General features: G+C 40.2%; 1 protein-coding gene and 1 long non-coding RNA gene across 9 annotated transcripts in view; one reads left to right on the top strand and one right to left on the bottom strand.

Annotated features, from left to right (window-relative positions):
* Window positions 1–24,469, bottom strand: part of GADL1 (glutamate decarboxylase like 1) — a 201,236-nt gene that overhangs the window by 64,320 nt on the left and 112,447 nt on the right. For all 3 annotated transcript variants that reach the window (XM_072651116.1, XM_072651117.1, XM_072651118.1), the window contains 2 exons: window positions 16,479–16,530; window positions 8,946–9,035 (listed from right to left, as the gene is read on the bottom strand). In XM_072651116.1, coding sequence (XP_072507217.1) covers window positions 8,946–9,035; window positions 16,479–16,530 — 142 coding nt within the window. The remainder of the gene's footprint in view (window positions 1–8,945; window positions 9,036–16,478; window positions 16,531–24,469) is intronic.
* LOC140532555 (uncharacterized) overlaps window positions 1–24,469 on the top strand; it is a 79,570-nt gene that overhangs the window by 34,461 nt on the left and 20,640 nt on the right. The window contains exons 3-6 of one of the 6 annotated variants that reach the window (XR_011976578.1): window positions 14,767–14,944; window positions 15,106–15,984; window positions 16,166–16,236; window positions 21,293–21,415. The exons of 2 other annotated variants lie outside the window; for them this stretch is intronic. This is a non-coding gene — a long non-coding RNA (uncharacterized lncRNA). The remainder of the gene's footprint in view (window positions 1–14,766; window positions 14,945–15,105; window positions 15,985–16,165; window positions 16,237–21,292; window positions 21,416–24,469) is intronic. 3 more of the 6 variants (XR_011976575.1, XR_011976576.1, XR_011976577.1) reach the window with 3 other exon arrangements.

Genomic DNA, 24,469 nt, shown 5'->3' with positions numbered 1-24,469 from the left:
GACTGCCTCTAGGTGGGAGGAACAAAACTGACCTCAAGATGTGTAACTCAAGGACAGGGCTACTTTTAGTAGAAAGAAGAACAGAAGGAGGCTGTATAGCCTATGGTGGGAGGGATTAAGTATTTGTTCTGGGAAATATTGAATTTAAGGTGGAAATAGAATATCCAAATGGAAGTGGACACAAGTCAGTTGGAAATACAAGACTGAAACTCTGGTGAGAGATAAGGGGAGTAAATGTATAGTTGGACTTTCTTCACTTAAGGATAATACTTCAAACTATGACAACAGATGTGTTCTCTGATGGAGAAATTGTAAAGTGAGTAGAGGACCAAGAACCAAATGGAAGCATAAGGACAGTTGAGGGGGGTGGGAAGAGGTATGTGGTGAGAAATGAGTTGGCTCAGCTCTTCTGGAAAACAATATGAATTCATGTGCTCCTAAACTAAACCATTAACCTAGAAATTCCGCAACTGGGACAAGGAAACTGATAGTAAAGAAGCATATACACAAAGAACTTCATAGCAGAATTATTCATGCTAACCTAAAGCTAGTCACAAAATATGGGCCCAAAAGCTCAAGTCACTGCACACATGATGGTTTGTGTAAAGGTAACGAAATATTATTCTGTTAGAAGGACAGACAAATAAGAATTCAAAGAAGTATGGGAAGACTGCTATGATGTAATGAAGACTGAACCAAAAAAACAGGACACATAATCAAATAAACATATAAAATATATAAACAGGAAATACTTATATGATATGTGAACATAAATATTTGTGTGAAGTATATAAAAATGCCAACAAAGTCAACATGGAGAAGTAACAAAAATCTGGTCAACTATGACCATAAATACCAACACCATGCTGGCAAAATTAAAGGGTGCATTCCTTTTCTTTGTTGCCCATCCAGAAACAATTTTTCAGGAAATGTACTCTGTAAGGTGGTTGGCTTGGGTGTTAGGAAGTACCTGACGCATCAAAATAAAATATGGCAATAAATGTTTGAAAAGCAAAATTTTAAAAAGAGTAAATAAAGGAAATGATTGAATAGAACCAGAGTCTGGAAGATAACTAGAATGGGATGAAAGTCCAAGGAGGAAAGAATTTACGCAGTTGTCCAATGCTTTTTCCTTACATCCTTAGATTCTTTACGTCTACCCTATGTTTGTCTTAGACTCTAGTTCTTAGATAACCAAGAATATTTTGTATTTACTTAAATGTCTACACTTTCTTTTTCTCAATAGGCTGTAAAGTCATTGAGGGCAGGGAACTATTTCCTTTCTGGTTTTTGGATCTCTAGCATCTAGCACAGAAATTATATATTGGGTATTTAATAAATGCTTGTCAATTGACTGATTGATCTCACTTTCTAAAGTGACTGCAGAGTATCAAAAACTGAAGCAATTTTTTCATTTACAATTATACAAGTCCCTGGATATTAATTATGTGATGCTCATATCTTCCTACAAGTCAATGAAAAATCTCTACTGCTCTACTGAATCACTTGATCAAATGATAGATTTTCATTTGTAGGGACTATTAGTTTTTGGATAAAGAAAAACTTTCCTTTTTATTATAGTATAAACTCCTGACAATCCTTAATACTTGCCATGTAACACACTGGGGACAAGGAAAGTGATATAAGGAGTGATCAATGCAAATTCATCATTTGTTTTTATGTATTCATTCATGTATTTATGTATCTACATATCACCTGTCCATCTATTCATCCATCTATCCATTCATCCATCCATCCATTAATCCATTTATCTATCTACCTACCTATCTATCTATCTATCTATCTATCTATCTATCTATCTATCTATCTATCTATCTACTTATTTTTACCAGACTTATGATTTCATTTGTACAGAGAATACCCAGATGAGGGAACTTCCTCTATTATCATAGTTTTAGAGAGGCAGTTAGGTGGCATGATGTAGGGAGTGCTGAACCTGTAAAATGAACTGGAGAAGGAAATGGCAAACCCCTCCAGTATCTGTGCCAAGAAAACCCCAAATGGGGTCACCAAGAGTTGGACAGGACTGAAATGAATGAAGAACAACAACCACCTCAAAGGCAGGCATTGACTTTAATGAGGCAGCTAGGTCAGGGTGAATCGACAACTGAGCTGGGAGTCAGGGAGCTCCAAGTTCATAAACTACCTCACATACTTACTAGCTGGTTGTATGGCCCTGGCCCATTTCCTTAAACTCTCAGCTTCCATTTTTCAACTGTTAAATGGGGATAATAATACCACTTAAATTATACAGTGGTTGTGAGGATCAGGTGAGATAATATTTGTAAAGCACTTCACAAACCATAAAGTACTTTAGAAATGCTATTTTTCTTCTTCTCCCTCCTCCTCCTCTTTCCTCCTTTTCCTCCTCCTTCCTCTTTCTCCTCTTTCTCCTTCCCCTCCCCTTCTCTTCCTTCCTCCTCAACATAATCTCAATATTCCTAAATTCTAACATAGTGCCTGGCACATACTAAGTGCATAATAAACGGCTAAATTGAATTAAGCTGGATTGAAAGAATTGGGCTTCCTAAGTTTGTTTTTAGAAGCAAGGATATAATTAGTGGTTGGGGCACCGAGCTGGCAGGGAAGGAACTGAACAATGCATGTGATTGTCACATGACTGATCAGGGTTGAATACCCAACCCACCATCTTTTCTGAGTATTCTCCAGGGGCCCTTGGTGCCACCTCCCTCCGCATGGTAGGAGATGAATTCCCCCCTCTTGTCTTGCCCACAGTCATCCATGGCATCCATTATAGGGCAGGTTACAAGAGCTGACAGTTCTCCAAGACATGAGTCTACATCAGAGAGTCAAAGCATTCTTTCAGTTTATTTATTTCTTTGAGCTCCTCAATCCAAGATAAACCCCCAAATAAATTTCAAGGGTATTTTTGCACACTCCAGGCTATAAATCACATGAATGTGTTTTCAGAGGCTAGGAAAGAATACCACTGACATAAACTGAAGCCATAAATCTCCATCACACATACACATGCACCTATGTGTAGACACACAAAAGCACACACACGTACATGTACACATACTCTAAAAAGTGTTAAGGAAAAGATGAAAGAATATGTGAGCTGAAAATAACTCATATTTTGTCACTCCTGTTTGAAAAAAAATAACCAGTCAAGAGGTTTGGTGTATTTGATAAGAAGTGGACCGCTTCTGCTTAGAATAGATACAGTCTAAACTCAGTGGCACGATGGAAAGTCACTTCACCCTGTTTGCCTCAGTTTCCCCATCTGTAAAATGAGCTGGGGAAGGAAATGGCAAACCCCTTCTGTATCTTTGCCAAGAAAACCCCATGGCCAGTATTGGCATACTATGGTCCACACAGTCACAAAGAGTCAGACGTGACTGAAACAACTGCACAGCAACAATGAATCTCCTAAGAGGGAAAGGAGAGAAGCTTCTTTGTGAGAAGGTAGAGGAGAGGAGAGAAGATCTGGAACTGCCCCTGTGAGGAGTGTGGGGTGTAGTCAATACAGTTGTTGATACTTGAATGAAGGCAAAGATGGCATGGTTTTCAAAGTTGCGCAAGACACAAGGCTGAGAGGAAGAGATAGCTCAGCCAGGACGCCAGTGTGTTTCTCATCTCCGTTCCCTATTGAATGTCACACAGGATCACAATCTTCACAGAATTATAGACATTCAATGTTGGCAAAAGCTTCAGAGGCCCCCAAGTCCCTCCTTCACCTAATCAAGATTCCTCTGACAGCTTCCACCAGAAGAGGGCATCTGACCTTCAACAAGGGTTAACCACCCACCACCCCAAGACACCCACTTCACTTGGCCTAACATTAATCTTTAGGAAATTTTTCTTAACAATAAGTCTAAATCTTTGCCATAATTCTGCTCTATGAAGCTAAACAAATTCATTTTACTCCCTTGATGTGTCAGTCTTTCAAATGCACAGAGACAATTGGGATGCTCCTGTTAAATCTTCTTTTCTCCAACCTAAATGTCCCATTCCTTCAAATGATTTGTAGGTGACGCAGCAGGAAAGAGTGCTAGATTTGGAGTCAGGAAGGCCTGAATTCAAATCCAGACTCAGATACTATCTGTGTGACCTTGGGCAAGTACCTTAACCTCAGTTTCAGTTTCCTCATCTGTAAAATGGGGATAATATACAGCTCCTACCTGCCAGGGCTTTTTAAAGGCTCCAATGAGATAGTGTATGTACAGAACTTTGCATTATATAAATGTCAACTGTTACTACTACTACCACTACTACTACTACTGCTACTACTACTACTACTACTAGTACTACTACTACTACTACTATTATCTCAGTGCCCTTTACCACTCTTGTTACCTTGTTCTTTGCTGCTGTTCAGTCATTTCAGTCATGTTTTCTTGGCAAAGATACTGGAGAGGTTTGCCATTTCCTTCTCCAGCTCATTTTACAGATAAGGGAACTGAGGCAAACAGGGTGAAGTGACTTGCCCAGGGTCACACAGCTGGTAAGTGTCTGAGACCAGATTTAAACTCGTCTTCCTGAGTTCTGTCCATTGTTCTTCTCGTAGGAGAAGATGTCATCAGGAAACATACTGAGAAGATATCAACTGTCTCTTACAAGCTCCCTCTTCTCAGTTCTATTCCTCAAAACTTTTTCCATATTATCTTATATTCTCTGCTCCTTTACTCTAGTCTTTGACAAAGCAGTGGTCCTTCTCTTTCCCAAGTTCAAGTCTTCAACCTTTGTCCTTAAGTCCATCGTTTCCTGTATCCTCCCTTCCGTCAGCCCCTTTCTTTCTTAAACCTCCAGCCTCTACCTACTGGCTCCTTCCCTGCTACTTAGAAATATATCTATGTCTCTCTCATCATTAAAAAAATCTTTCACTTCACCCCACCTCAAGCTATCATCTTTTGTTTCATAGCCACACTCTTAGAAAAAATCTATTTACTCTCATCCCTCTACTTCCTTTCTTCCCTCTCACTGTCTTCCAAATTCAATTGCAATTAGGTTTCTTACTTTGTCACTTTTTCTGTGTTAACCAGTAGTCTCTTAAATGCCAAATCCAATAGCTTTTTTCATGTTCCTTCTTTCTGACCTTTCTGAAACATTTGAGCCTTCTAATCCCACCTCCTAGATATTATTTCTTCCTTGGGTTTTTATGACATGACCTACTCCCAATTCTCTTTTTGCCTATAGAACTGCTCCTTCTCAGTCTCTTCTGTTGGACCCTCATTGATTTCCTGTCCCCTACCAATGAGTGTCCCTGAATCCCTGTGATGAGTCCTTTACTGGGTGATCTCAACCGCTCCCATGAGTTCAATTATCATCCATATGCATATAAGTCCCAGATCTAGATGGAGTGATTATCAAATACTTACATGTGCTAAGATGTTAGGCTAAGCTTTGGGGATACAAAATATAGGAAAACAAGATTGTGCTGACTATCAACTACATCCTAATAAGGTAAGACAAAACATAAAGGGAAGACAAAGCAACAAAATGTTAGATATCTTCAACTATACATCCCATAGACATTTCAAATTTACCGTGTCCAAAATCGAACTCATTGTGTTCCTCCACAAACCCACTTTGGAGATGTCACTTTCCCAGGCCTGAAACCTTGGAGTTTCCTCAGATCTTTCCTAATCACCTTCAACCTCCCTGCTATCCAATCAGTTACCATATCTCATGGACTCTCCCTCTTATATCCATCCCCTTCTCTCCATTCACATGGCTACCACCCTGAATCAGGCCCTCATCTGGACCAATGCAACAACCTCTTACATGGTCTCCTGTCTTCCATTTCCCTTCTTCCATCCTTATTCTATACAACTGCCGCATTGATATTCCCAAAGCCCAACTTCATACCTCAGTGGTTGGAATGTTCTCTCTCTTCATCTCCTTGAGGGCAGAGACTACTTCCTTTATATGTTTGTATCCTCAGTGCCTAGTATTGTGCCGGGTCCACAGTTAATTACTTAATAAATGTTTGCTAAATCGAATGAAATGGAAGCCTAACCTTTTCCCACTTTGAACTTTTGTGGGACTTTGTACCTTGCTTCTGTCACCAATCAAATCCTACCTTGTAGTTTACAGTGTCCCAAAAGTCTAAGTAGTTTTCAGCTAGTAAAGCTTTAATATAGCTATATGTAAAATCATTTTAATATAGCTATAATAGCTTAAAACTGTACTAAGGCTTTGGGGACACCACGTATTTATTTCCATACATGTCTCATCTTCTTTACTGGTCTGTCAGCTCTTTGGGACCAAAGCTTGTATCTTTTCATCTCTGTATTTCCCATACAGAGCTAGTACAGCTTCTCATTGAGAATAACACTTAGTAAATAACTTGAGTAGGTTATTGAGGATTTATATAGCACTTTTTAAGGCTTGTAAAGCACTTTACATATGCTATGTCATTTGATCCTCACAATGATGCTACTTTTATCCCCATCTTACAGAGGAGAAAACTGAAGCAGACTTTGTCTAAGTGACTTACCCAGGGTAATACAGCTAGTAAGCATCTGAGGCTGGATTTGAACTCAAATTCCCTGACTTTAGAGTTTAACATTTTGCCCACTGTGCCATCATTTGGTTTAAGACCTCAGCTGAGCAAATACTTGGCATATAAGAGTATATAATACAGTGCATCAAGTCCCTAAAACATCATTCATAATAGGTGCTTAATTGATGGTTATTGGATCAATGGTTTTAATCTGTTTTTTAAAAGGTTCTGGTTGAGAAGAAGAAAATCTTGTGGCGTGCTAAGCAACATTTGACTTTAATAGGAGTTTTATTCTATATTTTTATTATGTATTAGTCTTCTACAAGAGCCAGTGTGAAATAAGAAACAGAAAGTTGACCTTGGAGCCAACATGCATTCTTGACAGACTGACTGTGTGACCCTGGGAGAGTCACAGCACCTAATCACTATCCTAGGCTAGTCTGAGTAATTGAAAAATATTTAACAAAATTAATAACAGATATAATTAGACATAGATAATGTTAATATGTGATTTTCTAAGTCAATACACTGCCAAGAGGGATCCCTAAGTACAGTTTAGTGCTCCATTTTCTACTTGAGTTTATATCACTGCTCTAGGCAACTCTCCAAGATTATAAACTGCAGAGAAAGTAGCAACCAGCACCAGTAGAGAGAGTTCCCTCATCAGGAACTTCCTTATAACAATGAAATCAAAGATCTAATAGAAAATGGAAATATCCAAGATTACTTCTTTGCAGGATTACTTATTTTTCAAAATCACTTATGGCACAATCTCTACTTCTTTTCACTAGATTCTAACAATTCTAAACAGTGGGATATTACTTAGTTCAAAAAAAAAAAGCAACACTGATTTTCCTCTTAGCTCAAAGTATTTCCACCCCCATCCCCCATGAAATGTCAGCAGCTTTCCATCAAAGTGAAAAATGTTTGCAGAAAGATCACGATTAAATTCTCCCTTCCTCCCATTCCGATTTCTTTTTATGGGTTGCTTACCATCAGAAATGTATTCTTAAGCACTTCTCTGCCTGCATTATCTGACGATAATGCAAGACAACTCCCGAGGACAGTGTTAAGTGCCTGAAATAGGTAATGAACGCTCTGTCTAGACATGGACTCAGTGAATATCATTCCTCATTCTTTGGTTTCACCATCTGCCACTCGTTTTGATAGTAAGTAGAGTATTTGTATAATGTCCAAGCCCATTATATTAAAGAGAAAGAAGCTTAATTAGTCATGTATAAATAATGAAAATGATAAACTTTCGAATGTGAGTAACATTTTCAGAGTAAAATATAGCATTGCAAATGGGACTATCCTTGGATATAGCCAATATGTTGTCATCAGGGAACACTGCCGCAAAGATCACAATAGACCACAAGGTGGCGCCATAGTGCACAGAGTGCTGAAATTCGAGTCAAGAAGACCCAAGTTCACAATTTGACCAAGACACTTACCAGCCATGTGACAATCTTAGCCTTAGTTCCTTATCTGTAAAATGGGAATAACAATAGCTCCTACTTTGGGAGATTATTGTAGGGCTCAAATGAGATAGTATTATGTGTACAGAGCCTGGTAAATCTTGGAGCCTAGATATTGTAATCAAAGAATCTCAGAGTTGAAGGCACAAAGCACCTGAACAGGGACCCCTTCATGACATTCTCAAAGAGTGTAATCCAACCTTTGCTTGAAGACCCTCCAATGAGAAGAAAGCCAATGCCTCTTTCCTCTTAAGTGCTCCCCTTTAGAGCTATCACTGGGGGTCCTTCTCCCCTCTCCCAAAACGACAAGCAGATGAGGTACCCAACATTTTCTCAATAAGGAACAATTTTAAGACTTCCTCAAAGATTTAAGAGGGTTAGTGGGTAGGGTTAGGGGACTGATGAGTGGGGACAGGCAGGAGAAAAAGCTGCCAGACGCCCTCTCACTTTACCACTAGGAATCCCCAGGAGTAGGGAAGAGCCCACAGCAAGGATACTGACTAGGTAAGTCTTCAAGACCAAATGGTATAGTGTAGTAACTCAATGGGCAATGTTTGATCTACAATGCCAGGCCCTCTGAATCCTGATGCACCTAAATGTCCATAATCTTTCTATTTACCTCCAACACCTTAATCACCTGTTGCAGAAGCATGTACTCTGGGGTTCCTGCCGTTTCTCCCCTTAGAATGTTAGGGAAGAGAGATGAATTTAAACTGAAAGCAAACTGTAGGAGAGCCACAAAGGTGCCTCCTAATCCTATGCCATCTTCTCCATTCTGCAGGGCTTGTTTATCCTCAGTATGCTTACAGCTACAATCCCTTCCTGACAACGGATCTGTGCAGTTGTCTCGTGTACTTAGATGGAAACACTCTGAGGACAAAGATCGAGTCTTAAGGAGGTTTATTTCAAGTGCCTAGCACACACTGGCCGCCCAATCATCAGATGAACAAATGATGAACAAAATTCCATTCACTCACCAGATTCAGCTTTGCCCAGAACTCAGGTCCTTCCTGCATTGTTCTTAAACTTGGCGGAATGTACCAAAAGCAAACGTTAGCAAACTCGGGCTGAGGAAGAAGATAAGATACAGAGTTTCCATTAACCTAGAGGGCAAATCTGTACACATTGTTCACTGCCTATCAAGGCTTTACAACAGGAGGTATAAATGTGTCTCTTCGTTTTAAAAACATGCTTTCCTTAGCTGTTTTAATACATTTCTTGTTTGTGAATGATTACAAGCCAAAAATTCTTGTGACCAAATATTCCCATTTTACATGTAAATTCAATTAAATTCAACTAATATTTATTAAAAGAAACAACACAGGGCAAGTAGTGGATAGAGCAGTGGACTTGAAGTCCTGAAGACCTGAGTTCAAATCCTGTCTCAGGCAGTTACAAAGGAAAAGCCAGAAATCTTTTTGAAAAGAATGCTGCTCCAGTGTTTACCCTTAACTGATATAGATGTGACTGTAGTCTGAACAGGATACAAAGGATGGGCTGAGAGGACACCAGAATCAATAGAAAACTCTGTCACCATGGCTAAGTTACTGACCTATGCTAGCCTCAGTTTCCTTATCTGTAAAATCAGGAGGCTAGATTCAATGAGCTTTAAGGTCCCTGAAGCTGAAGAATGAAGCATTTATTAAGCATATACTATCTGTAAATATATGGGTACAGAGTCAGGAGATGTAACTATGAGGATATTTTGATCCTTTTTGATAATTTGGTAGGGAGGAATATGAAATACTACTGGAGAAAATACTTTAGTATCAACTGAGCTCCACCAAAGCTTCTTGGCATCTTTGGAAGGAACTTTACAAGTGACCTACTACAAATCTTACCCAAAGCATGGATTCTATCTATAACTTCCCCACCAAGCAGCCATCCAGTTTCCTTGAATATGTCCAGTGACAGGCAACTCACTACTCCTCATGGCAGCCCTTTCCACATTTGGAAGTCTGTCCTAGGATGTTGTTGTTCCTTACATTGTGTCCAAACTGGCTTTCTTGTACATTTCTTCATCTGATACCTAATGAAGACAAACCTAATTCCTCTTCTGGTTGACAAACTTCCAAATCAAGATTTGAATTCCAGAATCTCAGATTTAGAAGAACATCAGATAGTGTCCAGTCAATTGCTATAAGAATCCCTATTTTCCAAGTCTTTTTTTCTTCTCTTCAGTGTAAATATTCCCAGGTGTTTTAATTGGGCACTCTTTCTAAAGGGATAGTTTCTGGTCCCTTGACCACCCTGCTCACCGTCCTTCATACCTACTCTGCTTTGACAATTTCCTTCCTTAAATACATCACTCAGAACTGGAAAGAATTCTCCAACTATGTTCTGATGGGCCCAGAATATAGAAGAACTATTTCCTTGGCCCTTTTGACCACTATCACTGCTCATTTACATTGAGTTTACAATCCACTAAAAACCATAGGTCTTTTCCCCCCATAGGAACTGCTTTCCAGTCATATCTCTCTCATCCTTCACTTGTGCCATTGATTGAAAAACAAAAATCAAAATAAAAAACCTTAGATATGGGATTTTGCATTTTCCCCTTTGCATAACCCATTGGAGTCTTTGGGGGAATTTAATCCCCTGATTCAATGTAGTGGTTATCCCTCTCACACTTTCCTGACTTTCCCATCACCAGCAAGTTTGATAAGCATACATCTATCCCTTAATCTAAGTCATTGATTTAAATGCTGAACAGAAAAACAGGCCAAGGACAGAGCCCTGGGGCACTTCACTAGAAAGCTCCCTTTAGGCCAATATTAATCCATTCATTAGCATTCCATGGCCTCAATCAGTTCCAAAGGCACCCAACTCTAAAATCATTCAGTCTAGATCAATCCCAGTAGGGAGAGATTTTGTCGGACACCTCGCTGACCTCTAGATGTGTTGTGTTCATAGCATTTCCTTCTAGTCTATTAGTGATAGAGAGGACGACCTTGTGATGTCATTGGTAGAATCAGTTATTGCAAGTCAACAAGTTTAAGCACTGCCAGGCACCTCTTGAGTGCCGGGGAAACAAAGAAAGTCAAAAAACACAGTCCTAAGACAGAAAAAAACCTATCAATAAAAGTCAGGATCTTTTCCGCAATTTATACTTTTACTGAATTACCTAGAACATTGATAAGTTAAGTGACTTGTCCAGGGTCATACAGCCAATGTGTCAGAGGTGTCAGAGACGAGTCATGAACCAAAGTCTTTGAAGTTTCTAGGCTAGCTTTCTATCCACTTCACCAGACTGCCTCAGCGCTAGTTGAACAAATTTATCAGAAAGGGAAAAAGATCTGGCCTGGCACTCCCTGTTCTTAATGAGCCCATGCTGGCCTCTCATCCCTTTCTAAGTTCTTGCAAACTGCTCCTTTAATAAAACTTACTATGTTTTTCTGTTCCCATCAGGAACTGATATGAGATCTGCCACTCAACAGTCTGAATTATCCACCTTTCTTCCCATTATGAAAACCAACACAACATCGGTTCCTCTCTGATCCCATGGCTCCCTTCCCTTTTGCTAACACAATGCACTAGCAATGGTCTAACAATCACATCTCTATATATTCCTTCAGCACCAAAGGATAGCTAGGGTGCAAATTAAGGTGACTCAATAGCTTCTGCCTCAGATTCCTGCTCATTTTTTTTCACTATATGTCTGATTCCTGACTCTAAGTCCCCGGTATTGATTCTTGAATCTCTCTGGGGGGAGATCCTTGCCCCCAAGTCCCATTGCATTCCAGGAGGAAGATTCCTCTTGTTTTGATTTTGGTTTATCAAGCATATAGCCCCCAATGGCACTATAAACACCTTCTTATAGTCCCTAGCCAGACATATGATTTTGGCTTTCTTTGTCCATCACATTTTATATAGGACCTTTAGTTCAAGAAGTTTAAAGTATTGTTAGGCTCAACTCAGACACTGGGAACATTTAGATACTATTCAGACAGACTTCTTAGAACTATGAAAGAGGTTCAGACCCCTTGAAGAAATAAGACATAATATATCTATTCTAGATAAAAGAGATGAAACTAATGTTGAAAGGCTTTCAAAGTGAATGATCATTCAGGTTTAGCCAGCATGGGTTTACTAGGAACAAACCCAGACAAACTAACTTTATTTCTGGGATTATTTCATAGGGTTTCTTGGCTGTTAGAGAAGGAGAATACTAGAGGTACCAATGTATCTAGTAAGGCATCTGGCAAAGTCTTTCAAGAGAGAATTGTTGGCTGGATGATGGTCTATCTGGGAGAGAGGAAGAGGTTAGGGGGATTGACCACTAGAGTAAAATCATTTAAAGGGTGTTGGCTTAGTGGGAATGATGGGATTAGAAGAGATGTTGATTCTTGATTGGGTTTGGAGGGGTAATGATATCTGAAGTGCTAGAAATGGTGAGGATGAGGTGGCCAGAGCCACTCAATGGGATATGGGACAGCTGTCAAAAGTCCATAATAGCAGGATGAGATCAGGTCTAGACCTGATGACCTTGAGATGCAAGATCTCAAGAATGCAAAGAAGATGGGAATCCAAGAGCCAGAGTGAACAGCCCAGGGCTGAGGAAGGAAGAGAAGCAGGAAAACTGAGCAGAGTAATGGAGAACCGTCAAAATTCAGACTTCACATTGCCACTATGTTCTACAACTATCTAAGGCACTTATCACCATTGTGTATCACCTTCTCTTTTTGTCTTTTCCCTTCACTAGACTGGAAGCACCTTGAGGGCAGGGGCTCTGTCTTATCTGAACATTATCTGAACATCTGGGTGCTGCTAACACCCCCATCACATCTAGTAGATACTTAATAAATGCTGAATTGATTTGAAGGGAATTGGAACAGGTGTTAAAATAAGACCCAGTCCATAATTTGGTTCTTATCAGCCCATTTTCATTAGTTCATTTAATTGATGAATTAGCTAAAAGAGTAGAGGAAGATGGATGGGAAGACCAAATATATAGAAGCCAAACTGAAAAATAATTGACACACTCTTTTGACTGTTTCTGCAGAGTTGCCTTTACATTTAAGCCTTCCTATTGGCTGCATCTCTTTCTAAAGTGACCTTATTATTACTATTTAGCTTCATCATCCTCACTGTCATTTTATGGCACTCTGAGATTTGAAGAAGGCTTCATGTACCTCATCTCATTTGAGTGTTTGAAGGCCACTGCTAGATGGAGATCAACAGGCATTATCAATCTTCTGTATCCCAGTGAGAGGCAAAGTGACTTGCCCAGAGTCACACAGTTAAGTACAAGCTCAAGGCAGGATTGAAAACTGTTCTTCTGATTCCAAGGCCAGTGTCTGTTCCATGCACACCCTGCTTCTAACTATAGAGATGCTATTTAAGGTCCTTCTAACAAAAAAGGTTCTAAGTTACTTCAACATGAATTAAGTACCTACTGTTTGCCAGGCACTATGCTAAGCACCAGAGATTAAAAATGAAATGGTCCCTGATCTCAAAGAGCTTACATTCTATTGAAGGAGATAATATTTTTATGTTTATATAAAGTAAATCGAAGGCAGCTAGGTGACACAGTAAATAGCACCCTCTATCAGGAAGATCTGAGTTCAAGTACAGACTCAGACACTAACTAGCTGTGGGACCTCCGGCAAGTCACTTAACTCTGTTTGACTCAGTTTTCTTATCTGTAAAATGAGCTGGAAAAGGAAGTGGCAAACCATTCCAGTATTTTTGCCAGGAAAACCCCCAAATGGGGTCACAAAGAATTGGACATGACTGAAATGACTTGATGACAACAATAAACTAAAGTAAATCATCCATTAGCCAACAAATATTTAGTGAACGCTTATTATATATCTAAAGGTACCTAGATGACACCTAGAGTGCATCAAGTAATGAACCTGAATTCAAATTTGGTCTCATTCACTGATTATCTGTGTACTCCACTTCTCTAAATCTCAGTTTCTCAATCTGTAAAATAGGGATAATAGTCTCTCCTTTACAGAGTTGTTGTGAAGATCCAATGAGAAAACAATTGTAAGCACTTCGCCAACATTAAAGTGCTTCATAAAATCTATGACGATGATGATGATGAAGGTAGTGGTGGTGGCGGTGATAATGATAATGATGGTGATGGTGGTGGTGATGATGATGATGGTGGCTGTAGTGATGATGACGATGACAACAACGATGACAATGATGGTGATGGTGTGCCAGGCATGATATTAGCTTGTTGGGGACTCAAAGACAAAAATGGAAATGTCTTCTGCCTTTGAATGATTTACATTCTACTGGGTTATTCTTGAAAACAAGGAGAAAGGCAACCCAAGTGGAAAGAGCCAGGGCTCTACCATGAGCTCAAAGACAAGGCTGGGACTGACAGCGTAAGGAGAAAAACACCTACCAAGCGATCTGCTCAGAATCTCAAATTGAACACAGAAAATTAACGATGTGGTTTTCAGGGGCCTGAGAATAATGAGCATTTCCTTTGAAATGATAACTTCCTTTGCTGTCAAGATAATATGCATTATTCTTGCTTCTGACAGTAAAAAAAAGGAAAAAGAAAAAAATTCTAGTAGTCTGCTCTCTACACTGAGAGCAACTCCAGACAGCGTTTTCAATATTTCTCTTGACATTGTCAGCCTCAGTGCCTTAAATACAACCTAGAAAACAGTAACTATTACAGCTATTAGCCTTTTTCCTAAGAAAAACAACTTTCAGTTACACTAAATGCATTTCCCTGAGAAAAGCAAACCACTCACTTTATCTGTCCACTTTACTCTAGAAAAGCACAGGGCAAAAATCATTCAACCATTCAAAACATACTCTGGTCCTCCACAGCCTCTCCTTGCCATTCAGTGAAAATCTACCCAACACAACAGGAAGGAGACTTTTTGATAGATTGTGGATACCAATGAAGCAACAAAGTTTCCCACAAGCACTACCCACAAGAGGACCCAGCTAGAACTCTGATCTTCAGTTTAACTGAATGTAACAACTGCTTTAAGTCAAGGAACAGGTAAAGGAAGGGTATGTTGGTAAAAGTTGAACCTGCTCTCTGAAAAAGAAAACATACTCATGAACCATTTTTAAGTGTAATCTGAATCATTAACATTTCTCTGTCTTTTTTTTTTAAGTTTAGACAATCAACAAAATAATAAATCAGTCCTTGATTTGCAGGGCTGGAAGACTTAGGAGATGAGAATGGAAATTTAACAACGGTGTCTCCCAGCTGCAGCACATCCCTGGGGATACGGCACACAGAGACCAAAAAAAGGCAGACCTGCCTTCAGGGATCTCATGTTCCATGGGACAATCTTAAAATTTGTCTACTCAGTTTACTAGAGTTACTACTCTGTGCATTATTATTGTAGCAATAGCTGAGAGACAGGCAAGGTAGTAGATTGACCCTGCTTCTAATCCTAATTTTGAGGGAGGAAGAGTGTGCCTCTGTGACATGCTAGCTTTGAAGGCTGCATAAATCGTTAAGTCACTTAACCTCTTCTTGTCATCACTGTGGCTGCTGTTGAGGCTCTCAGGCATTTTTCTAAGACTCCTGATCATGGAGGAATTGCTGATCTGGATTAGGGGCTCACAGATTTGGAGCTGTAAGGGACCTCAGAGGCCATATAGTTTGGCTTCTTCATTTTACAGATGAGGAAACTGAGTCCCAGAGGGATTAACTGATTGGCTCAAGGTCAGAAAAATAGGAAATGTCAGAGCCAGACTCTAAACTCATGTGCTCTGACTCCAAATTTCAGCACTCATTGTATCAGTAGAGGGAGTTTCCATGCTTGGAGGTATTTACAGTGATGAAATCACAGGTCAGGAACAAGAAAAAACCTTAATGGCATCACATTTATAGAATGCTTTCCTCCCAGAAACTTGTGGTAGAGCACAGTTGTTATTGCTCCTGTTTTGCAGATATGGAAACTGAGGTTGGAGGAGTTAGTAAGTGATTGGAAGGATCAGAACCCCCAATATGAGGCTTCTGACTCTGAGACCAGGGCTTATTCCCCCACTCCACAGCTGACCCCCCATGCTCAGACACAAAAGAAGGTATTTTGTGATTTTTTTCTTAAACTGAGCCAACAAAAGAATCTCTATTTTACTGTAGCTCAAATATGAGAGGATGGGAAGGGAAAATAGTTTACTCCTTTAAAAGGCAAGAGGAAGAAGAAGGATTATTTTCCATTCACTTAAGGATTTGCATCCTAACAGATTTTCCATATTTTTACAGCTTGGGCAGCCCATGGAGTCAATAAGCAATTTGTATATCATCATGTCGTAATTTATTCTGCATAATCCTGGGTAATTATTAGTGACCACTTTGATTTTCACTGCTTAAAAGCATGTGTGTGTTCTCAGTAGATCCTACAAAGAGGAAAAGTATTCACTAATAGAGTAAATTAACATAATGGACTCTCTGAATTAAGCTAATGATTGATTTTCACCAGCTAAAACCCCAGCAAAGAATAACAGATGAGAAAATTGCCACCTTTATCCTTGCTGATTGACAAAATCACTAACACAACAAGCCTGTGTTGACTTACCTCTAAAAGCAGTCGGAAGCCTTCTCTTTTCTTAATTTCCTCCACAAGGTATCTGTAATTAAAAAACAAAATTGTATCAGAAAGAGAAACTCCAAAGCCAGGAACATTTTAGGCTTAGGATACAATTGTGATCACGGAGTCTTTTCTGTACACATAATCCTAGATTTAGAGCTTTAAGAAACCTTAGAGGCTGTTGATTCTGACCATCTCATTTTGCAGATAAGGAAACTGAGGCCAGAGATGTCAGTGTCAAACAACTGGTATCTGAGATGGGATTTGAGCCTAGATCTTGCTGATTTCAAATGCAGGCTTCTATCCACTACAGGAGACTGCTTCACTAATGGATAGATACATTATTCTAGAAAACATACATCGGTATCTACCTCAAACAATTCTTGGATTTCTTGGAAAGTGAGTGAGAAGGTAAAACATTTTTCCAAGTTAAGATGGGGAAGATAATTTGAGTGGTGGGGCGAGGTGAGTGAGATAAGTGGGGTTCAAGATAAGAATTAGCAAATCATATTCCCTTGAGCAAATTAAATTTCCATCCTATGACACTTTCAAGTCAGAGGATCTTAGATCATAAAATCAAAATTTCAGAATTAGGAATGGCCTGACAGGCCATTGAAAGTACAACTCTATACTACCACACAGTTGGTGAATCTGGGGCATTGCCCTGACCCCTAAACCTTGATGTAGGATACCAAGAATCCACCCAATGCTACCCATGGACTAGCCAAGCATCTCCTGTCTCCCCCGCAGATTCAGCTTCAAATTCCTGGACCCCACTCCAAGCTGCTTTGGACAAATTAGCAGAAACTATAGCTGAGGTCCTAGCCTGGAACTTAAGAAGTCCTGATATCACTAGAAGACCTAGAATTGAGTCTAGGTTGTCAATAACTAGCCCAATCTCAGATAAATCTCCTAATCTCACCCTGCTCTGTAAAATGAGAGGGGCAGACTCATGGGTCTCAAAATTCTTTTCCAGCTCTAAAATTCAATGACAAGATAGAAAAGTCCTACTCTGTCTTCAGTATCATCCTAGGACAGTTGACATTTAATATTGATTAAAGGGGATCCTAGAGAATCATCCCCAAATGAGGCAATACTATTTGGATTGAAACTGGGTTCTGTTGCTTGCCATGTAGATATCACTTTATCTCTCACATCTGTAAAATAAAGGGATAGATCAAGAGTTCTTTACCTGGGGTCCACAGAGGAAAAGATTATACCTTTATTTCCATTGACTTTTAGTTTCTTTAATGATCCTCTGTACTTTGTTTTATTCTTTTAAAACATTCTGAGAAACTGGTCCATAAGTTTTACTAGACTGGCAGAAAGTCCACGATACAGAAAAAAGATCAAGAACCCATGACCTGGGGGATCTTTAAGACTTTCTCCCACTGTTCTATGGGACTTTGAGTTTCCTGTCTTCTATCACTTCATGAACTGGCCTTGCCTTTTCCTATTGCCTTGGCTTCCCAAGTCTGCCCACAACCACTCCAACACCTCTCCTCCCCTGCCCTCTCCAGCATTCTTCGTCATTTTCACTAAAGGATACTCTTGGGTGCCCTGAACCACTCCAGGTTTCTGAAACCTGCCATGTGTATTCAGCCTATCCTGAAAATTTTAGTACAGACAGATATGGGCTTGCATGATTCATCACAGATACCCACCTGGGTAGAGGTGTCCTTAGCATGGGTGATTTACTCTAGGCTTCTACCCCTCCCCTGCCATGAGAGCACATCATGTCCCACCTAACCTTTTCCTCACTGGCAACAATAAGTGCCCCAGTCTCCATGTGAGTGAACAGAATGCATTCCACTGCTGGAGACTGTGGGCCTGGGGAACAGATAAATGGCCCCCTGGGGGCCAGCACCAAGGAGAGCTGCTGAGTTGTTTGCTGTTGCCATAAAGATGGATGCGCATGATTCTTCAGTGTGCTGCTTTTAAAATCACCCTATGGTGAATACCCATTTAGCCTGATTGCTGAGACATTCCGCAGCAGGCCAGCCTCCCCAATGGGTAGCTGCAAACATGGCAGAATACCTTTGTTTTTCTTCCCCTGCTGAAACCCAGCAAGCACAATTCTCTGTCTTGTGTCAAGCAGAAGTGGCATTTTCCAGCCTGTGGGGTTCTCAGTTTTCTTCCCCATTGAAATAGAGCCAGCATAATATAGTGGAAAGAATGCCAAAAGCAGTGGGAACAACAGTGAACTTTGAGTTCACTTGGATTCAGATCCCACCTCAGATACTAGTTGCGTGACCCTGAGCAAGTCACTTCAACTCTGTCTTAATACATTGGAGAAAGAAACAGCAAACTACTCCAGTGTCTTAAATGGCAAGCCATTCCAGTGTCTTTGTCAAGAAAATCCCATGGACAACAGTGGTGTGCTATATATGGTCCACGGGGTCACAGAGTCAGACACGACTGAGCAACAAGCGCCCACGAGCCATCCGTTTCATCTGATTCCACACTCACCTAGCAAAGCTCATTGTCACAGATTCTGTAAAAACAGGGTTAAATGATCTTCCAGGTCCTTTCCAGTTCTTGAACCTATTAGTGTAGTATGGGGCTAAGGAATGGCCCCTATATTAGGAATCAGCAGCAGTGGATTGGGAGCTAGCAAGTGATCAGTAGCTACAATTTATACAGCATTTCCCATATATTACGTTCTTTATATTATATGTAGCCTTATATTTACTATCTCATTTGATCCTCACAATAGCCCATGAGAGGTAGGTGCTATCATCTGTCCCATTTTACAGACAAGAGAACTGAGGCAAACAGATTAAATGACTTGCCCAGGATCATACGACTAATGAGTATTTGAGGCTGGATTTGAACTCAGTTCTTCCTATGGCACTATGGTGTCACCTCTCATTGTCACCATCGCTCATGGTCATGTAGCATTCAAACCTTGTAAAATTGACCAAACCATACATAAGTATCCTTGTGAGCACAAAGTGATTTCGTTTTTTATTTTAATGCTATTTCTCTGTTTTTGTATTTTCCTTTAGATAGTTAAATATGGCCCAATTATATTTTAATCAGGTTCAGGTTGCCCTGAGGAGTGTGTGCCCTTAAGTTGTATGTTTGACATTTCTGCCCCAGATCATTTAATGACAAGTCCCGTCCATATCCCACCTTTCTCACATCTTGGATGGAGAAGTCAGACATCCATCCAATTCAGCTAATTTCTCTAAATCTTGCTAGTGATCTGAACCAAAGAGTATCTGGGGCTCCCGTTCTGGACTCCTTATGGAAGATATTTCCTAAAATAAGTAGGGAGGCTTTCTCTCACAAACATTTACCAGGTATTCTCCCAGTAAAATGTAAACTTCTTGAAGTCAGGGAGGGTTTCATTTTTGCCTTAGTATTTGTTGCTGGTGTGTAGGCCTGTACATGGTACACAGCACGCAAATTTTTAAACATTTGTTATATTGAAATGAATGGGGTAGATCAGTCTGATCTGGGGATTCTTAATGTGTTTTGTGTTACTGACCCCCTTGCTCGTCTGGCAAAGCTTGTGACCCTTTCTCAGAACAACGCTTTTAAATGCTTAAAATGAAATACAATTAATCACAAAGGAATTACAAAGGACAAAGGAAACCAATCACTGACAGTCATCAAATTACGTTTTAAATGCTCACACTTCTCAGGTTAGGCACCCCTAGTCTTGTTCAAAGCCACACAAATTGTCCCTCATGAAAAATAATACATACAGAAAAAAAGTCCCACAGCATAAGTATTATAAAACCTTGCCAGTGGAAAGAAATGTGTCCCTTAAATCATAAGGTCAAGATGCTAGTTCCCAAATTAAGCCAGGTCTAAATTCAGTAACATTGAAACATTATCACTGAGGCATCCACGTAATCCCCACTGTAACCTATCAGGAAGAAAGAAGGCACAGCTGGTCAAGTAGTTAAGGAGCCTGGCGCAGTGCCCAGGGAAACTGACAGCTCATGACATGACGCCGCTAATGCCCACTGAAGCTGCCAAGCATTCACCGCATGGAATATGCCTTATCCTTGAGACGCTGCCTGGGTAAGGCAGTTCTGTCTCCTGAAAAAACAATGTCACTTTCACTTAGAGAAGAGCCCAGGTAAATCCTCACTATCAAAACTGTGGATCTCTCTATTCTGTATCCTGGGAACCTGCTCACCTTGAGCCAAGAGGCTGGAAGGAAATTACTTTTATCTACCATCACACAGCAATTTCTAGTGATTAAGGATGCCCTCACCCAGAGGAATCACCCACTTGGCTACATGTGCAAATGGACACACTGGGATGGAAGAAAAGATGGCCCCAGAATGAAGAGCTATCTATAGCTTACTTAGAAGGGGGGACCGTGAACCTTCTGAGCAGGTTAAGAATTAAAACAGAATACAGAAAGGAAGAAGTCTCTGACACACCTTCCAAGACTGTAATTTAATGTCTCTCTGAAGAGAAACTCCTACAAAGGATTGTGTACCCTTTGGATTGGCACCATGGTATGCCACTGGCCCATTTTAGGAATGAGGTGTCAGATGTCAGCTACGTGAAAGGTTAAGGCAGGTAGCTCGCTATAATTTGCCTTTGGAAAAGGGGAGATTCTTTTCCAAGAATCGATGCATAGGTCACAGAGCCCACAGCTGTACTCAGTGAAACATGTAGGGGCCAGGGGGAGGAGTCTTGGGCAAGGAATAAGAAAAGCTGGGTACTAGTCCTAGCACCTTTTCTATGCGGTCATGTGGATCCAGGGCAAGACCCCAAGGCTTACTTTCCTTACCTATAAAATGGGATTATTAATTCTTGATTCTCCTCATATACAGAACTGTTGTGCAGACAGAATGGGACCATGTGAAGACTTTGGGGGACACCCTATATAGCCCTGTGAGATTTGTAAAACACTTTAAGTGTATTATCTAGTTTGATTCGGACAATGGCCATGTAAGGTAGGTACTATTACTATTCCCATTCTACTGCTAAGGAAAAGGAGTCTGAGAAAGGGGGAGTGGGTTGCCTGGGGTCACACATCTAGTAAATGTCAGCAGTAAAATTTGAACTCAGGTCTTCTCCGCTCCAAATATAGTACTCTAGCCACCACAACACACTATGTAAGTATAAAGTAGGTTGCTAATATGCTATGAAAATCCCTACACCAACGAAATCACTCTCGGGAGTGTCTATTAATCTCTACCTAACTCTGTGTGTATGTATATATGTTTAGAAGTGCACCTTTGTGTATATACATATTTAACCTCAAGCAGAAAATCTGAACATATATTGACTGAAAGCAATAAAACCAACCTGAGATAGATGTGAACTTTAAAATAAATATTATCATTATATATTTATCTCCAAGTATCTGAGGTACTACCCATTCAATCAGAAGTATTCAAGAGAAAAATGGAGGCTCATAGAGTTAGCAGTGGAAAGTCCCAGAGGCTTATCTAGAGTCTAGTGTTTCTTAAACTGTTAGTCACAGAACATTTGCAGAAGTAAAAGATTTCTGAATGTGCAATGACTAAAAAGTTAATTAAAAATCAAACACAAAATGAATCTGAGGTACATTTGGCTGTGCTTGCCCCTCCGGCATCACACAATTCCACTACAGCCTTGGTTCTGAACACAAAGCTTGTGCACTTTGCACCGTGCATGCCATCACACCACACAACACTGAAGAAAGCTAGAAACATGGAAAGAGGTCATGAGTGGAAAAAGTTTAAGAAACCCAGTTCTAGACCAACTCCTTCATTTTACAGATAAGTAGACTGAGGTCAAGATATGTGAAGTGATTTGTCCAAGACCACACAAGTGGCTGGTAGTGGAGTGAGGCACGTGACTCCAAATCCAGTGCCAGCCTCAGTTATATTTGAATCCCCTGGGACAGGATGGGAAGGAAGATATTGATCATAACTGTAAGTTTCTAGGATATTTTTACTGTTGGCCAAAATCTAGCATCAACATACCATTTATGGTCAGTATTCCTTGATACAGAGATATTTTCAGAATCCTTCCTAACTCATCAGAAGCATCTATCCAGATCTGAAGCTTTTTTTTCGCATTTTAAAACTCTCATGTGAGTGATGTTCCAGAAATGATAAGTTCAAATATGTAAGGCAAATGGCCTCCCTGAAACTCTTAAAACACTCCTTTCTGCAATCTGTTCTCTTTGAAAACTTTTATGACTGCTGACTCATTGATGCCCCTCCTGTCAAGATGGGCCATGTTCAAAGTTTCAAAACAGGTAAACAACTGATCAGACACTGAATAGCATTTTATGTAGTGTCTAGTCATTAAAATCCTTGGGAAACTATAACAGATGGAGACTAGAGCAGCATGGTATATTAATAACATATTAATTATATGATATTATTATAGCTAGCATTTTTATAGCACTTTGAGGCTTACAAAACACTATAAATGTTATCTCATTTTATTCTCCTCACCACCCTGAGAGGTAGGTGGCATTACTATCCCATTTTTACAGATGAGGAAATTGAGGCACCATGAGGCTAAGTGATTTACCTAGGGCCACACAGCTAGTAAGTATCTGCGGCTGGATTTGAACTCATCTTCCTGACTCTAGGCCCAACTCTGTCCGCTATGTCATTTGTCACTAGTGGAAGAGTGTTATATCTAGCAATCAGGTGATTTCAGGGCTTTGCTATTTGATAGCTGTGTGACCTTGGGTAAATCATTAGCCCTCTGAATCTCTTTTTTCCCCACTGGTACAATGAAGACATTGGATGACATGTTCTTTAAGGTTCCCTCCAACCCCAAATCTATGATCCTATCGCAAAGTTCACCTCATCTCCCATTGTAGTGAGTTTGGACTATTTTAACCTTGCAAAAAAATTCCCTCTAAATTAGTAAATAAGTTAGAAAATTTGAGAGTTGGAAGGGACTTGGGTGGCCAAGCCAAAGTTCAACCCAGAAGGGAAACATCAATATGATGCATCTGACACATGGTCATCCAACCTCTGCTCGAAGACCTCCAGGAAGGGGGAACCACCAATCTTAAGACAAACCATTCCACTTTTGGCCAACCTTAAGTATTAAGAAGGTTTTTTTTCTTGTATCAAACCTAAATTTGCCTCCTTACAGCTTCCATTCATTGCTCCTGATTTGCCCCTCTGGGATCAAACACAACCAACATGATCCCTCCTCCACATGACAGTCATCATCCTGCTCCATCCTCCTTCTCACCCCAAGGACAAACATGCCTCATTCCTTCAGCTTGTCTCCTAAGACAGACACATGTCCTTCTTAAACAGTAATGCCCTGGACTGAACATGAGACTCCAGGCAAGGTCCGATGATGGTAATGTAACTAGAGTATGGGGGGACTCTAACGTCCCTAGTACTGGCAGCTTTACCTCCCCACTTTTCTTTTGGTGAGGCAGTTGAGGTTAAGTGACTTGCCCAGGGTCACAGAGATAATAAGTGTTAAATGTCTGAGGCCAGTTTTGAACTCAGGGTCCTCCTGCCTCCAGTGTTGGTGCCCTACCCACTAAGCCATCTTGCTACCCCCTTAAATATAAAATAAGAAAAGAAAAAAAACCGTCATGTTCACAGAAGAACATAGGAAAGGATTCAGAGTATATAGCAATAACTTCTCATTTCAAAAAAGCCTACATATTAAATACTATGCATTAAGTTGAAAGCTGTCCACCTTTGCTTCCTTGTAGGTTTTCTTTCGTCCTCTGCTATGCACTTTGCATTTTGTTCTTTTTTCCCCTTCCTCCCCGCTACCCACCATCACAAGGCTACAACTGAGCATGAATATATTTATATTGACATACACATACATGCATATATATTTATACACATACATACATATGAAACACATACGTTCCCAGAGTTATTCTACTTCTGTTCGTGTTTTTATGTTTGCATCTCTTTTTTCCTATGTCTCCTAACTCCTCTACTTTACCTCTACCTGCTATCTCACCCTCATTACTTAACCTACCCCCACTCCAGTAATCCCTCCCTTATCCACCTGTT

Source organism: Notamacropus eugenii, chromosome 3 (assembly GCF_028372415.1).
Source record: "Notamacropus eugenii isolate mMacEug1 chromosome 3, mMacEug1.pri_v2, whole genome shotgun sequence".
NCBI lineage: Eukaryota > Metazoa > Chordata > Mammalia > Diprotodontia > Macropodidae > Notamacropus > Notamacropus eugenii.
The sequence above is the reverse complement of the archived record's forward strand: the minus strand, read 5'-3'. Positions and strand labels throughout refer to the sequence as shown.